This window comes from Oryctolagus cuniculus, chromosome 1 (assembly GCF_051225735.1).
Source record: "Oryctolagus cuniculus isolate XC-2025 breed Fujian yellow rabbit chromosome 1, ASM5122573v1, whole genome shotgun sequence".
NCBI lineage: Eukaryota > Metazoa > Chordata > Mammalia > Lagomorpha > Leporidae > Oryctolagus > Oryctolagus cuniculus.
In genome coordinates, this window is record NC_142867.1 from 56,815,405 (window position 1) to 56,830,167 (window position 14,763).

Consider the following 14,763-nt stretch of genomic DNA (forward strand, 5'->3'; position numbering starts at 1 on the left):
TCCATCTGCTGGCCACAATAACCAGAGATGGGCCTTGCCAAAGCCATCTGGGGCTCTTAGATGGATGGTGATCCACTACCTTCCCGGGTACATTAGTAGGAAGCTGGATGGGAAAGGGAATATCTGAGACTTGAACCAAACTCACACTCCAATATGAGATGCTGGTATCACAAATGGCAGCTTAATCTGCCGTGCCACCATGCTGGCCCTCAGGTTGTTGATTATTGGCTGCCTTTTTTGTGTGTGTGAATTGATGATTCATGTTCATCACTCTTTTTCCTATTGAGTTATGATATTCTTACTGACATAGTAATTCTTATTTGTGTGGCTAATTCTTTTCTCAGTCTTTTTTTATATTTAGAGATTACTTTTGTTTTTGCTGTAAATTTTTGGTTTTTAATAATTTTTCTTTATATATTATATTTATATGAAAGGCAGAGAGAGACACACACACAGACAGAGGTCTCCCACCTGCTGGTTGACTCTCCAAATGCCTACACCAGCCAGCACTGGGACAGACCTAAATCAGTAGCCAGGAACTCAGTCTGGGCCTCACAGGTGGGTGGCAGGAACCCCGGTACTTGAGCCATTCATTACCTCTTGCCTCCCTAGAATTCAGGCACTCCAATATGGAGTTAGAGTCTTAACTGCTGTGTTAAATACCTGCCCCACTAGTCTTTTTTTTATGTAGTAAAATACATCAAATGTATTCTAAATAATTTTGCTTCTTGCTCATTAAGACCTACCTTACTCTAAAGATGCACATTTACTTGCTTGTGCATTTTTTCTAATATTGTTATTTTAGTTTTTCCAGTTATGTCTTGGAATGTTTTTGCACCATCCACATTATTAGTCTCCTTGTACATGATTTTCTATGATTGAAAATTCAGTAAGTTAATTGAATGCCCACAATGGTACTCAAAAAGATAAGGTCCCTGACTTAATAACACTTATATTCTTGAGGTGGAGGTGCAAAATAAGTAACTCATGTAAGTATTGTTTTTAATAATGACTACGCAGGAAATAAAATGGGGAAGTATCTCTTTGGAGACCTCAGAAGTAGACAAAGGACATTTACACAATACCATCAAATGAGTCTTCTATAATTTACTTAGCCATTTTCCCTTACTGTCGGTTTTTAGATTTCTTGCACATTCTTGCCATTATACTAATAAATACTATTGATCAGAACAAATCCTTCTGCACGTTTGTTTTCATTGAGTAATTTCCTGGAGCTGTAACTGTGCCTGAATAGGAACAATCAGAATATTTTTATACATTGCCACGTTTGCGTTTAAGAGGGAGTTCCAATAGTCAGCTATGACAGCAAGCTGAATGCTGCTCTGAGGGGTAGGAATAGAAATGTCTAAAAGGCAAGTTTGGGTTCAGCAAGAAGAAAAGCTAAGTGTAATGACCCGGATTTACTAGTGAGGTTGGGCAGGACGATGGTAAGTACTTGCTCGGAAGCAAGAAAAACCGGATTCTAAATCCACTTCTGCCACCCTGTGACCTTCACAGGTTATAGCGCCTCCCGAAGCCTTAGCTTCCTGAAATGCAGTTAGATCGCGATCAGGCTTTTCTTCCCACCATCTTCAGATCACGCATTCTCTACCCCTTCCGATTCTCGACACCTGCTCGTGCAATTGGCGTACAAAACAATGGAGTGAACCGTCAGCCGCGAAACGCCTACTAATCACTGGCAAGTACTTCCGGCGGCAGGGACAAAGGCTTTGAAGTGCTTGGGACCGCACTTCCGGCTCTTTCGAGCTGCGCAATTCCACACTGTGCGCGAGCCGCAGCCTGGTGACTCGGAGGCCGCGAGTGCGCATGCTCCCCTCAGGCGAGGGGCGGGGCCGCGAACGGGGCGGGGCCGGACCCTGACTTGTCTCACGGTTACTGGGCCGGCGCGAGCGCGCGAGGCTTGGGGGCGGGGCGGGGCGGAGCCTAGTCCTAGTCTGCCCGCCCTGCGGGTCTCCGAGCGTCACGGTGCTCCGGGGCCAGAGGTCCTGTCAGGTGAGGAGGTCGCGCCGGCAGAGGCTCTGGCTGTGGCAACTCGGTGCTGGAAGCTCCTGCCGGGGGAGTTTAGTTGTTAAGTGGGCGCGGCACCACCCCGCTCGCTCCTTCCCTTGTGGCAGCCATGGCGAAAGGCAGAGTCGTCGAACGATCGTCGACGGAGGCACTGCACACGACCCCAGTGAGAGATGGGGCAGCGAGGACGCGAGGTCCCGCGGCGTCAGGTAGCGGAGACCACCTGAAGGGTGAGTGGGCCCGGGAACCGGAGCTGGGGCTGGCCCGGGGGCGCCAGTGTTCCTGGGGGCCGCCCGCGGGGAGAGTTCCTCGGTGGGTCTGGCGGACTTGTGGGGAGAGTGGGGGCCTGCTGACGCCCGCGGGCGAGCGCACAGGGAGTGGGGGGCTTGGGCTGGGGCCCCGCGCAGTGCTTGGCCGGCCACCCATTGGATTTGTTGTAATTTTTTTTTTTTTTTCAATTGAATTCAGTTAAGAGAAGGAATGACACTGTCTTGACGCTCAGGGAGCTCGCAAGGTTGATGATAAACCTAGGCAGAGCTGGAAGGAACTTCAGCGCTCGCTGCGTTTTTACGGATGAATAAACAGGCTCAGGGTGTATTTGGCTTGTGCAGATTCCCGAAGTGGTAGTTAGGAACAGAATTTACTGCTAGGTACCACTTCCAGGTGATAAGAGTTCCTGGAGTCGAGTCCATTCCCTTCCATTTACTTATGACTTTGGACTCGTTGGGGATAATAGTAGTATCTATTTAATAAATTGGTACATGGGCTAAATGAAATAATTAATGTAAAGGAATTAAATAATGCTGGGCCTGTGTGAGAGGGGACTAAATAAATGTTAGCAATTACTATTATGGCTCATTCTAAAGTTCTTTTTCCCCCAGTACACCATCCTGGCATTTTTCAGAGTCCTGAATACCTAGAAACTAAAAACTTTGATTCCATCCTGACGTGGAACTCTTTGTCACTTTCCAGATGAAATGATTAAGCTCTTTAAATGCTTTTAAAGCTCATGAATTGCAGTGATCTTAACAAATCACCATTAAGTTGTCTGCAGTTCTGTCACTGTGATGGCTAAAGAGAAGATCTTTGGAGAGTGTATAGCGGAAATGTTAATGTAATTTTCAAATAATTCAAGATGTTTTCAGCATTCTAATTTGACTCTTCAAGCTTTATGTATTTGGTTACTTTTGTGAATGATAGACTATAGAGCCAAATAACTTAATGTAGCTTCAGAAAATCAAATGAATCCAGTTTTTTTTTTTTTTTAATATTTGCTTATTTATTTGAAAGTCAGTTACACAGATCTTTCTAACTGGTTCATTCCCCAAATGTCTGCAACAGCTGGGCCAGGTGGAAGCCAGGAGCTTCATCTGGGTTTCCATTAACAGGGAGCTGGATCAGAAGTGGAACAGCTGAGACTCAAACTGCTGCCTATATGGGATGCCAGCATCAGAGGTGGTGGCTTAATCCAATACACCACACTACTGGCTCCGTGAATTGGTTTTAAAGTATAAATCTAGGGGCTGACGCTGTGGAAGTGGGTAAAGCTACTGCCTGCAGTGCTGGCATCCCATAAGGGCACCGGTTCGAGTCCTGGCTGCTCCACTTCCTATCTACCTCTCTGCTATGGCCTGGGAAAGCAGTAGAAGATGGCCCAAATCCTTGGGCCCCTGTACCCACGTGGGAGACCCAAGGACTTGGGCCATCTTCTACTGCTTTCCCAGGCACAGCAGAGAGCTGGATCGATCGGAAGTGGAGCAGCCAGGACTTGAACTGGTGCCTATATGGGATGCCCGCACTGCAGGACTCGGCTTTATGTACCCTGAGCCACCATGTTTTAATGATTCCCTATTTTTTCTTCTTTCCTTTCTCTCTCTTTTAATGTTAGTAATTCTCTTGATAGGCAAATGATTTTTGTGGCCCTCTTACCTGATTGATAGGGTTTGGTGGTAATCTGTTGATGTGATGGCATTAGTAACTACTTAGCATCTGATTTTCCAAGATTTGAAGAACAGCTTTTATTAATTGTAGGTGGTAATTTAGGATACAGAAAAAGTAGACTTTGAAGAGAAAGGTTTTTGTAACCCTTGAGAAATTCATAGTAATAGAATGTTCTTGTAAATTCCATGTCACTTTAAATGAATACATATATATTAAAGATTTATTTGTGTATTTATAAGTCAGAATTACAGAGAGAGAGGGAGAGAGAGATCTTCATTTGCTCATTCATACCCCAAATGGCTGCAATGGCTGGGGCTGGGCCAGGCTGAAGCCAGGAGCTTCCTCCAGTTCTCCCACGTGGATGCAGGGTCCTAAGCACTTGGGCCATCCTCTGCTACTTTCTCAGACACATTAGCAGGGCGATGGATTGGAAGTGGAGCAAGCAGGACATGAACTGGTGCTCATGTGGGATGCTGGGGCTGCAGATGGCGGTTTAACCTGCTGTACCACAGCACCAGCCTCAAATGAATTCTCTCTCCCTCACCTGTCACTCTGCCTTTTAAATAGATAAATAAACCCTTTTTTTTTTTAATTAATTTATTTATTTGAAAGGCAGAGCTACAGAGAGGCAGAGAAAGAGAAAGGTCTTCTATTTGCTGGTTCACTCTCCAGATGGCCGCAACAGCCGGAGCTTTGCCGATCTCAAGCCAGGAGCCAGGAGCTTCTTCCAGGTCTCCCACAAGGATGCAAGGGCCCAAGGACTTGGGTCATCTTCTGCTGCTTTCCCAGGCCACAGCAGAGAGCTGGATCAGTAGTGGAGCAACTGAGACTCCAACCGGTGCCCAAATGGGATGCCTGCATTGCAGGTGGAGGCTTTACCCATTATGCCCCTAAATAAACGAAAAAAAAAATGTTTTATTCTTTTAGTGGATTTTTTGCTATGACTCTGGTCATGTTTAAGATCTGAGTCTAATAGACTGTTGACCACTTTGAAGAATTGAGCAGCAACCCTGAAAGTCTAGTAATTCTTGCATGATAGGGAAAGGTGAGAGCAGACAAGAAAGCTTTTAACCTAATCTACGTTTAAGGGTATCTAGACCAGAATATATTCTTTTTTTTTTTTTTTTGACAGGCAGAGTGGACAGTGAGAGAGAGAGAGACAGAGAGAAAGGTCTTCCTTTGCTGTTGGTTCACCCTCCAATGGCCACTGTGGCTGGCGCTCTGCAGCCGGCGCACTGTGCTGATCCAATGGCAGGAGCCAGGTCCTTATCCTGGTCTCCCATGGGGTGCAGGGCCCAAGGACTTGGGTCATCCTCCACTGCACTCCCTGGCCACAGCAGAGAGCTGGCTTGGAAGAGGGGCAACCGGGACAGAATCCGGCATCCCGACCGGGACTAGAACCCGGTGTGCCGGCGCCGCAAGGTGGAGGATTAGCCTATTGAGCCGTGGCGCCGGCCTAGACCAGAATATATTCTTATTGTGCTGTTTGTCCTGACCTGTTTACAGGCATATTCCCCATTTTAAGAGAACTCCCAGGACTAACATTTTCAGTGTATAGGTCATTCATTACCCTTGTATGGGGTGTGGAGTCAGTTTGAGGGATGATGATGAATATTTTAAACAGGAATGGAAAATACTAGAGTGCTTTGCATGTAGAAAGAGGCAAGTATTGTTTCTTAACATCTTTTCTTTTTTCCAGTTACATAGATTGTGTGTACCACTTTGTAATCTGAAACACACTGCTTATTGTGAAACACAGTCAAAAAAGTTTGAGAAACAGTGTCTCAAAATTAGTTTTATTGCTCTTAGAAGACAATAGGACTTGTTCTACCTTGTATAATAAATTTCTCTCAAATCTCTTTTGGGTCATGCCCTGTTAATTTGGTTCAAGAGATACAACTTAAGCATCTGCTAAGGCAAGATACTAGCTTAGAGGCAGAAGGAAGCTCTGATTACTTATAAATGGGATACAAGGGTAGAATTGGCAAGTGGACATCAACCAAGGTATTAATATGATTTGATTAGGGGCCAGCTTTGTGGTACAGCTCATTAAGCCACCTCTGGCATTCCATATGAGTACTGATTTACTCCTAGCTGCTCCACTTTCTGATCCAGCTCCCTGCTAAAGTGCCTGGGAAAGCAGCAGAAGATGCCCCAAGTGCTTGGGTCCCTAACACCCATGTGGGAGAATTGGGTGTAGTTCCAGACCCTGTGGGTTCAGCCTAGCCAAGCCCCGGCTATTGTTGCCATTTGGGAGGTGAACCAGTGGATGGAAGATCTCTCTCCCTGTTCTTCCCTAATGCCTTTCAAATAAATACATCAATCAGTCTTTAGAAAGAATGTGATTTGTTAATGCCAGTGTCAACCCAAATATTATATGTGGTGATTATTATTATTATTTGCCTATAATCGTTAAAAAACCGAACTTAAACCTTTGTTGAAAGAGAGTTTATTGGTTCATGTAGCTGAAAAATCTAGTGATGAAATAGAATTTAGTGGCTTCAGCCTGGGACCAGAATGTTCAGTATCAGATTTGTTTCATGTTACTAGCTTTAGCTAAGTTTGTTTCCTCTTTTTTTTTTTTTTTTTTTTTTTTTTTTTTGGATAGGCAGCGTGGATAGTGAGAGAGAGAGAGAGAGAGAAAGAGAAAGAGAAAGGTCTTCCTTTACTGTTGGTTCACCCTCCAATGGCCGCGGTGGCCGGCGCACCGCGCTGATCCGATGGCAGGAACCAGGTGCTTCTCCTGGTCTTCCATGTGGGTGCAGGACCCAAGTACTTGGGCCATCCTCCACTGCATTCCCGGGGCCACAGCAGAGAGCTGGACTGGAAGAGAATCCGGCACCCTGACTGGGACTAGAACCGGATGTGCCAGCGCCGCAGGTGGAGGATTAGCCTGTTGAGCCACGGCGCCGGCTTTTTTATTTATTGGAGCCAACGCTGTAATGCAGTGGGTTAACACCCAGGCCTGCATGCCAGCATCCCATATGGTCGCAAGTTCAAGTCCCAACTACTCCACTTTTTTTTTTTTTTAAGATTTATTTATTTGAAAGAGTTACACAGAGAGGAGAGAGAGAGAAAAGTCTTCCTTCCTCTGGTTCACTCCCCAATTGGCCATAATGGCTGGAGCTGTGCCAATCTGAAGGGTGCAGGGGCCCAAGGACTTGGGCCAGCTTTTACTTCTTTCCCAGTCCACAGCAGAGAGCTGGATGGTTAGTGTGCAGCCTGGATTGGAAGTGGAGCAACTGGGACTCAAACTGGCATATGTATGGGATGCTGGCACTGCAGGCGGCAGCTTTACCCACTATGCCACAGCGCCGGCCCTGGTAAATAAAATATTAAAAAAAAAAAGAGTTTCAAAAACTGAATATCACTTTTTATTTTGGTATTGTTATCTGTTGTTTTCTTACATGGTTGTTGAAAAAGTTTTTCTAATTACAGAGTGAAGAAAATAGATTTCAAATTAAATCTGGAGGTTAGTTTTGTTCAGATGTCTATATATTTCATCATCTAGATGTAAGGCAACAGATTGTAATTAGAGAGAGAGGTTCTCAGCAAAAAGCAAGAGTAATGATCTGCAATACAGTTAACTGTTGTCTGATACCTTTCTCCTGTCTGACCCTTACTTAGAACAGGTATATTTATAGAATGAAGAAAAATACAGGTTGAGCAGCCTTAGTCTGAAATCCAAAGTGCTCCAAAATCCAAAACTTTGAGTTATAGATATGATGCCAAAAGTGGAAAATTCTACACCTGACTTCATGTGATAAGTTCGATTCAAAACACAGGTGCATTGAAAATATTGTATAAGATTACCTTCAAGGCCGGCGCCGTGGCTCAATGGGCTAATCCTCCGCCTTGTGGCGCCAGCACACCAGGTTCTGGTCCGGTCAGGGCGCCGGATTCTGTCCCGGTTGCCCCTCTTCCAGGCCAGCTCTCTGCTATGGCCCGGGAGTGCAGTGGAGGATGGTCCAAGTGCTTGGGCCCTGCACCCTGTGGGAGACCAGGAGAAGTACCTGGCTCCTGCCATCGGATCAGCGCGGTGCGCCTGCTGTAGCGTGCCGGCCACGGCGGCCATTGGAGGGTGAACCAACGGCAAAGGAAGACCTTTCTCTCTGTCTCTCTCTCTCTCTCACTGTCCACTCTGCCTGTAAAAAAAATAAATAAATAAATAAATTAAAAAAATCTTAAACATGTCTCTCCCAAATATTTTACATAAGGGGTAGTAAACCTGTAGTGTAGTTTAATTTTAATAGGAAGCATAGTAAATATCTTATTTAATTTTTAACTTAATAGGACTACATTACCTGTTCAGAGTTTTTTTTTTAAATATGAATTGATTAATAATTTTTATGTCTTTTAAAAAAGATTTATTCATTTATTTGTATGTCAGAATTAGGGAGAGAGATCTTCTGTCTACTGGTTCACTCCTCAAATGGCTGCAATAGCCAGGGCAGAGCCAGGCCAAAGCCAAGAGACAGGAGCTTCTTCCTCAGCTCCCACATGGGTGCAGGGGCTCAAGTACTTGGGTTATCCTTCAATGGTTTTCAAGGTGCATTAGCAGGGAGCTGGATCAAAAGTGGAGGAGCTGGGACTCTTACCAGTGTCATATGGAATTCTGGCATTGCAGGAGAGATTTAACCTTCTGTACCACATAGTAGAAGTTCTAAAGACAAGTTCTGTGAAAGGGAGAAGGATCAGCCATTTGTTCTTAGAAGTCATTCTCGTGTCCACATCCTCAAGAGGAAACAAAACAAAATTATTAGTGGCTATGAAGGATTTAAAAGATGCCCATAATACTAAATTATTTGTGTTAGTCTTTATACTCTGGGCCTGATTCTAGCATGGGAATTAAAATTGTAGACTACAGCATGTCAATACCAGATACATTTAAAAGGCATATACCTTTAAGAAGCAATAGGCATCCTGAAAAAATACAGGGACCACTTCTGTGTGTAACATGTGTTTGCAAAGTCAGCCTCTACAAACGTATACTCAAAAATTCATTATTTCTTACTGATTTCCTTTATAATAGTGTCTTTTTATTTAATAAAGTAGAAAAATAACTTTATCTTGTGAGAATAGTTTGTATTTAAAAAGATTTCCATTCAGAAACCAAAACTTCATTCTTGATAGACTTTGTTATAGCATGTGCTAATTTTTTTTTAAAGAATTATTTTTTATTTATTTGAAAGAGTTACAGAGTAAGGTAGAACCAGAGAGAGGTCTTCCATTCCTCTGGTTCACTCCCCAAATGACCACAATGGCCAGAGCTGAGCTGATCCGGAGCCAGGAGCCAGAAGCTTCTTCCAGGTCTCCCATATGGGTGTAGAGGCCCAAGGACTTGGGCCATCTTGTACTGCTTTCCCACGCCATTGCAGAGAGCTGGATCGGAAGAGAAGCAGCCAGGACTTGAACTGGCGCCCATATAGGATGCCAACGATGCAGGCTGGGGCTTTTATCCGCTGTGCTACAGCTCTGGCCTCTGTACTAATATTTTTGTAGCTTTCAACTAATTACTCTTTTCTTTCTTTTTCTGATTTTTTAAAAAAAGATCTATTTATTTGAAAGGCAGAGTTACAGAGTGAGAGAGAAGGACAAACAGAGAGAAAGGAGAGATCTGCTATCCACTGGTCACTCTCCAAATAGCCTTAATGACTGGTGCTGGGCCAAGCTGAAGCCAGAAGCCAGGAGCTTCTTCCAGGCCTCCCAGGCTGATGTAGGGGCCCAAGCACTTGGGTCGTTTTGCACTGCTTTCTCAGGCCATAAGCAGAGAGCTGGATCGTTAGTGAAGTAGCTGGGACTCAACCGGCATCCGTATGGGATGTTGGCATTGCAGGTAGAAGCTTAGAAGTTTTACCTGCTATGCTGCAGTGCCGGCCCCAGATATGTTTTCATATTTGACCTTCCTCAGGTGTTTCAGGTATGTTTTTAATTCTCTGTGCTACAAACAAAACAAAACAACAACAAACCAAACCAAACCAAAACAAAACAAAACAAAAAAACCCAAAAAACTGTGCATAATAGTTCATCAGATGCCAGCATTGTGGTTCTGCAGTTTAGGCTGCCACTTAGAACAGCCATATCCTATACCTTGTGTGCTGGTTCTGCTTCTGATCCAGCTGCCTGCTAATGTGCCTGAAGAGGCAATGGAAGATGGTCCAAGTACTTGGGCCCATGAAACCATGTGGGAGATCAGGATGGAGTTCCTGGCTCCTGACTTTGGCCTAGCCCAGACTTGGTGTTGCAGCCATTTGGGAAGTAAAGCACAGATGGAATCTCTCTCTCTTTCTCACTCTGACTCTCTCACTGTATTTCTTTGTAACTATGCCTTTCAGATAAATGACTAAATTGTTAAAATATATGTTTAAAAAATAAATAGCTTATTAGAAGGCAGACGTGCTGGATTTATTAATCCATTTTGGAGGCACCTTTTGTGCTATCTTATGATCCCATTCCTTCCTGCAGTGTGATGTGAGCAGATAACCTTTGAGGTTAGAGGAAATATAACCAAGTTAGAATAACAGGGACTAGTTGGGAGGTTAGCCTGATGAGTGACATGCTTAGCTTATAGATATTCAAAAAGATAATTTGAAAAATTTTTAAAAGTTTTATTATTTGAAAGGCAGAGTTACAGAGAGGCAGAGAGAGAGAGAGAGAGAATCTTCCATCTGCTGGTTCACTCTCCAGATGGCTACAACGGCCATAGCTGGGCTGATCCAAAGCTAAGATCTCAGAGCTTTCCCTGGGTCCCTTGGATGCAAGGGACCAAGTACTTTAGCTGTCTTCCAGTGCTTTCTCAGGCCATCAGCAGAGAGACAGATCATAAAAGGGACAGCAGAGACAGGAACCGGCACCCATATGGGATGCCAACACCGCAGGTGGCAGCTTAACTCAATATGCCACGTTCCAAATATTTTACTAGTAGCCATTTTGAAATATAGAATTGTCAACCATGGTTATCCTGCTGTGTTATAGACTATTTTAAGTTATTCCTCCTATCTTGGAGGACTGTTAACCATTGTTTCTCCATCCCCTCCCTATTCCTCCCTTGTAACTACTCTGCTCTCTACAAGCTTTAAAAAAAATCATTTCATTATTTGAAAGAGCATGCAAGTAAATGAGTGTGCCCATCTACTTGGTTACTATTCAGATGTTTGCAGTGGCCACATCTGGGCTAAGGTTGAAGCTGGGAATCAAAAATGCAACCCAGGTCTTCCATGCAGGTGTCAGAAGCACGTTACTTGTTACCCCCACTTCCTTTCATAGTCTGCCCTGGCAGGAAGGTAAATCAGGAGCTGAAGCCAGGAATGGAACTGAGATGCTTCAATATGCGATACAGACACTTTAACCACGAAGCTAAACACTTGTACCTCTACAGGATTTTCTAAAAATAGAGGATGCATCCTTTTCTTTTAGCTCCTATGTACTTACCTATAAAATAGGCAGAGTGGTTTACAGGCAGAGTGGTTTAGAAGCTTTTAGGTGTGTATAGATCATCTAGATAATCAGTTATGTCTAGGCTGGGGCCTGAGAATCTTTATTTCTTTAAAAAAAAAAACTTTTAAAAAAGATTAATTGATTTGAAAGGCAGAATTACGAAGCATGATGTAGAGACAGAGATCTTCCATCTGCAGGTTCACTCCAAAAATGGCCACAAAAGCCAAGAAAGAGCCTGAAACTCCATCCTAGTCTCTTGCATGAGTGACAGGAGTCCAAGTACCTGGGCCATCTTCTGCTTTCCTAGGCATAGTAGCAGGGAGCTGGATTAGAAGTGGAGTAGCCTGCATATAGCCACTTCCTGCAATTCCAGAATCACATATGGGCACCACCTTTTTGAGTCCTTGGCTGCTCCATTTCCAATTTAGCTCCCTGCTAATGTGCGTGAGAAAGCAGCAGGTGATGGCCTAAGTGCTTGGGCCTCTGTACCCATGTGGAAGACCTGGAAGAAATTCCTGGCTTCTGCATGACCCAGCCCTGGCCTGACCCAGCCCTGGCTGTTGCCATTTGGGGAGTGTACCAGTGCATAGAAGATCTGTCTGTCTGTCTTCCTTTCTCCCTGTAACTTTGATTTCCAAATACATAAATTTTTTTAAATTATTTTATTTTATTTTTTTATTTTTGACAGGCAGAGTTAGACAGTGAGAGAGAGACAGAGAGAAAGGTCTTCCTTCCGTTGGTTCAACCCCCAAATGGCTGCTACGGCCAGCGCGCTGTGCCGATCTGAAGCCAGGAGCCAGGTGCTTCCTCCTGGTCTCCCATGCGGGTGCAGGGCCCAAGCACCTGGGCCATCTTCCACTGCCTTTCCGGGCCACAGCAGAGAGCTGGACTGGAAGAGGAGCAACCGGAACAGAATCCGGCGCCCCAACCGGGACTAGAACCCAGGGTGCTGGCGCCTCAGGCGGAGGATTAGCCCAGTGAGCCATGGTGCCGGCCTGAGAGTCTGCATTTCTAACAAGCTCCTTGGTGATGCTGATTCATGTAAACTGCAGAACACAATTTGAGTAGCAAGGAGCTAGATGGTTTTTATTGCTTTGCTCAGCATAAAATTTAGCAAAATCACTCAGTAAAAGACTACCACGGGGCCAGCACTATAGCAAAGTGGGTGAAGCTGCCACCTGCAGTGCTGGCACCCCGTATGGGCGCCAGTTCAAGTCCCAGCTGCTCCACTTCCAATCCAGCTTTCTGCTATGGCCTGGGAAAGCAATAGGAGATAGCCCAAGTCCTTGTGCCCCTGCACCCGTGTGGGAGACTTGGAAGAAGCTCCTGGCTTCTGGCTTTGGATCGGTGCAGCTCCAGCCGTTGCAGCCATCTGGGAAGTGAACCAGTGGGTGGAAGATCTCGCTCACTCTGCCTCTGCCTCTGTAACTAAACAGACAAACAAATAAATCTTTAAAAAACAAAAACACACAAAATACCATAATGGTTAAAAATGCAGTTTATCTTGAAGATTTTTTGATTGAAAGGGACAGGATTTTTTTTAAACCAGCACAAAAAAAGAACATATAATATATGTATACACAAATACATATGTGTGTGTGTGTGTGTGTGTGTATATCTGGCAGTCTTACTGGCATTCCTAAGTAAAATATTAAATTACAGCCCGGCTTCAAGGGAAGTAAAAATTTAGAAAGCAAAAAATAGGGGCTGGTGTTGTGGCATAGGGGGTTTAACCTCTGCCTGAGACACCATTATCCATATGGTCCCTGGTTCCTATCCTAGCTGTTTCACTTCCGATTCAGCTCCCTGCTGATGTGCCTGGGAAAGCAGTGGAAGAAGGCCCAAGTACTTGGGCCCCTGCCATCCATTTGGGAGACCTGGATGAAACTCCTGATTCTCGGCTTTGGCCTGGCATAGCCCTGGCTATTGTGGCCATCTGGGTAGTGAACCAGCAAATAGAAGATCTCTCTCTGTCTCTCCTTCTCTTTCTGTAACTCTGATGTTCAAATAAATGAATCTTTTTTGTTTCTTAAAAAAAAGGTTCTGTGGGGAGTAAGTAGCTGGAGGATTCATGTAGTTGTGGCTCCATCCTCAGGGAACTGAAAATAATAAGTCCTAATAACAGTATGCATATTTTTTAATTCCCTGAGTTATCAATTATCCATGAGGTAATGGTAAAAGTGGGCAAAGAAACTGAATCATCCTCTGCTACCATTTTCCCAGTGAGTACTTTGGTAGCTTACCTGTCCTGGCCTCCTTACTACTCACTGCTTCCTGGCAGACCAGGGCTGCTCATTCTTCTGCTTACTGTTTCTTGGGTCTCATTTTGTACTTTATTTTACATATACTTTTTAAAAAAGATTTATTTATTTATTTGTCAACTATACAGAGAGAATGAAAGAGATCTTCTATCTGCTTTTTATTCCCCAAATGGTCACAACAGCTGAATGGGAAGTGGTGCAACTGGGACTCAAACTGGTGCCCATAAAAGATGTGGAGACTGTGGGCATGACTTTCTTTGCCACAGTGCCAGCCCCTCTTGCATATAATTTTTTTTCTCAAAGATTTATTCATGGCCGGCGCCGTGGCTCACTGGGCTAATCCTCCGCCTGCGGCGCTGGCACTCTGGGTTGTAGTCCCGGTTGGGGTGCCGGATTCTGTCCCAGTTGCTCCTCTTCCAGTCCAGCTCTCTGCTGTGGTGGTGGTGGTGGGGCGGTGGAGGATGGCCCAAGTGCTTTGGCCCTGCACCCGCATGGGAGACCAGGAGGAAGCACCTGGCTCCTGGCTTCGGGTTGGCACAGCGCGCTGGCCGTAGCAGCCATTTGGGGGTTGAACCAACAGAAGGAGGACCTTTCTCTTTGTCTCTCTCTCTCTGCCCCCCCCCCCACAATTATTCATTTATTTGAAAGGTAGAGTTACAGAGAGGCAGAGAGAGAGAGAGGTCTTCCAACTGCTGGTTCATTCCCCAAATGTCAACAACAGCCAGAGCTGCGCCGATCAGGAGCCAGGAGCTTCCTCTGGATCTCCCATGCAGGTGCAGGGGCCCAAGGACCTGGGCCATCCTCTACTGCTTTCCCAGGCCACAGCAGAGAGCTGGATCAGAAATGGATTAGCTGGGACTCGAACCGGCAACTCATATGGGATACCGGCACCACAGGTGGCAGCTTCACTCTCTATGCCACAGCACCGGCCCTTTGCATATAATTTTAGGATATAACATTGAGATTGCCTTTCGAGGAAATGTAGACATTCTCATTCTTGGAGTCATAGAACTACCCAAAAGATTTGAGGTTCAACTATATATATTTTGAAGCCCTTGGTGTAAAGAGAATACAACATCCTCCAGGTTTTTGTTTT

General features: G+C 44.9%; 1 protein-coding gene and 1 long non-coding RNA gene across 3 annotated transcripts in view; one reads left to right on the forward strand and one right to left on the reverse strand.

Annotated features, from left to right (window-relative positions):
- Positions 1-1,838: 1,838 nt before the first annotated feature.
- Positions 1,839-14,763, forward strand: part of TMEM41B (transmembrane protein 41B) — a 31,482-nt gene continuing 18,557 nt past the window's right edge. For both annotated transcript variants that reach the window (XM_008265991.5, XM_051824435.3), the window contains exon 1: positions 1,839-2,258. In XM_008265991.5, coding sequence (XP_008264213.4) covers positions 2,138-2,258 — 121 coding nt within the window. In that variant the 5' untranslated portion in view covers positions 1,839-2,137. The remainder of the gene's footprint in view (positions 2,259-14,763) is intronic.
- The window catches only part of LOC138849592 (uncharacterized), a 71,897-nt gene continuing 61,155 nt past the window's right edge, over positions 4,022-14,763 (reverse strand). The window contains exon 3 of the long non-coding RNA XR_016231652.1: positions 4,022-4,859. This is a non-coding gene — a long non-coding RNA (uncharacterized LOC138849592). The remainder of the gene's footprint in view (positions 4,860-14,763) is intronic.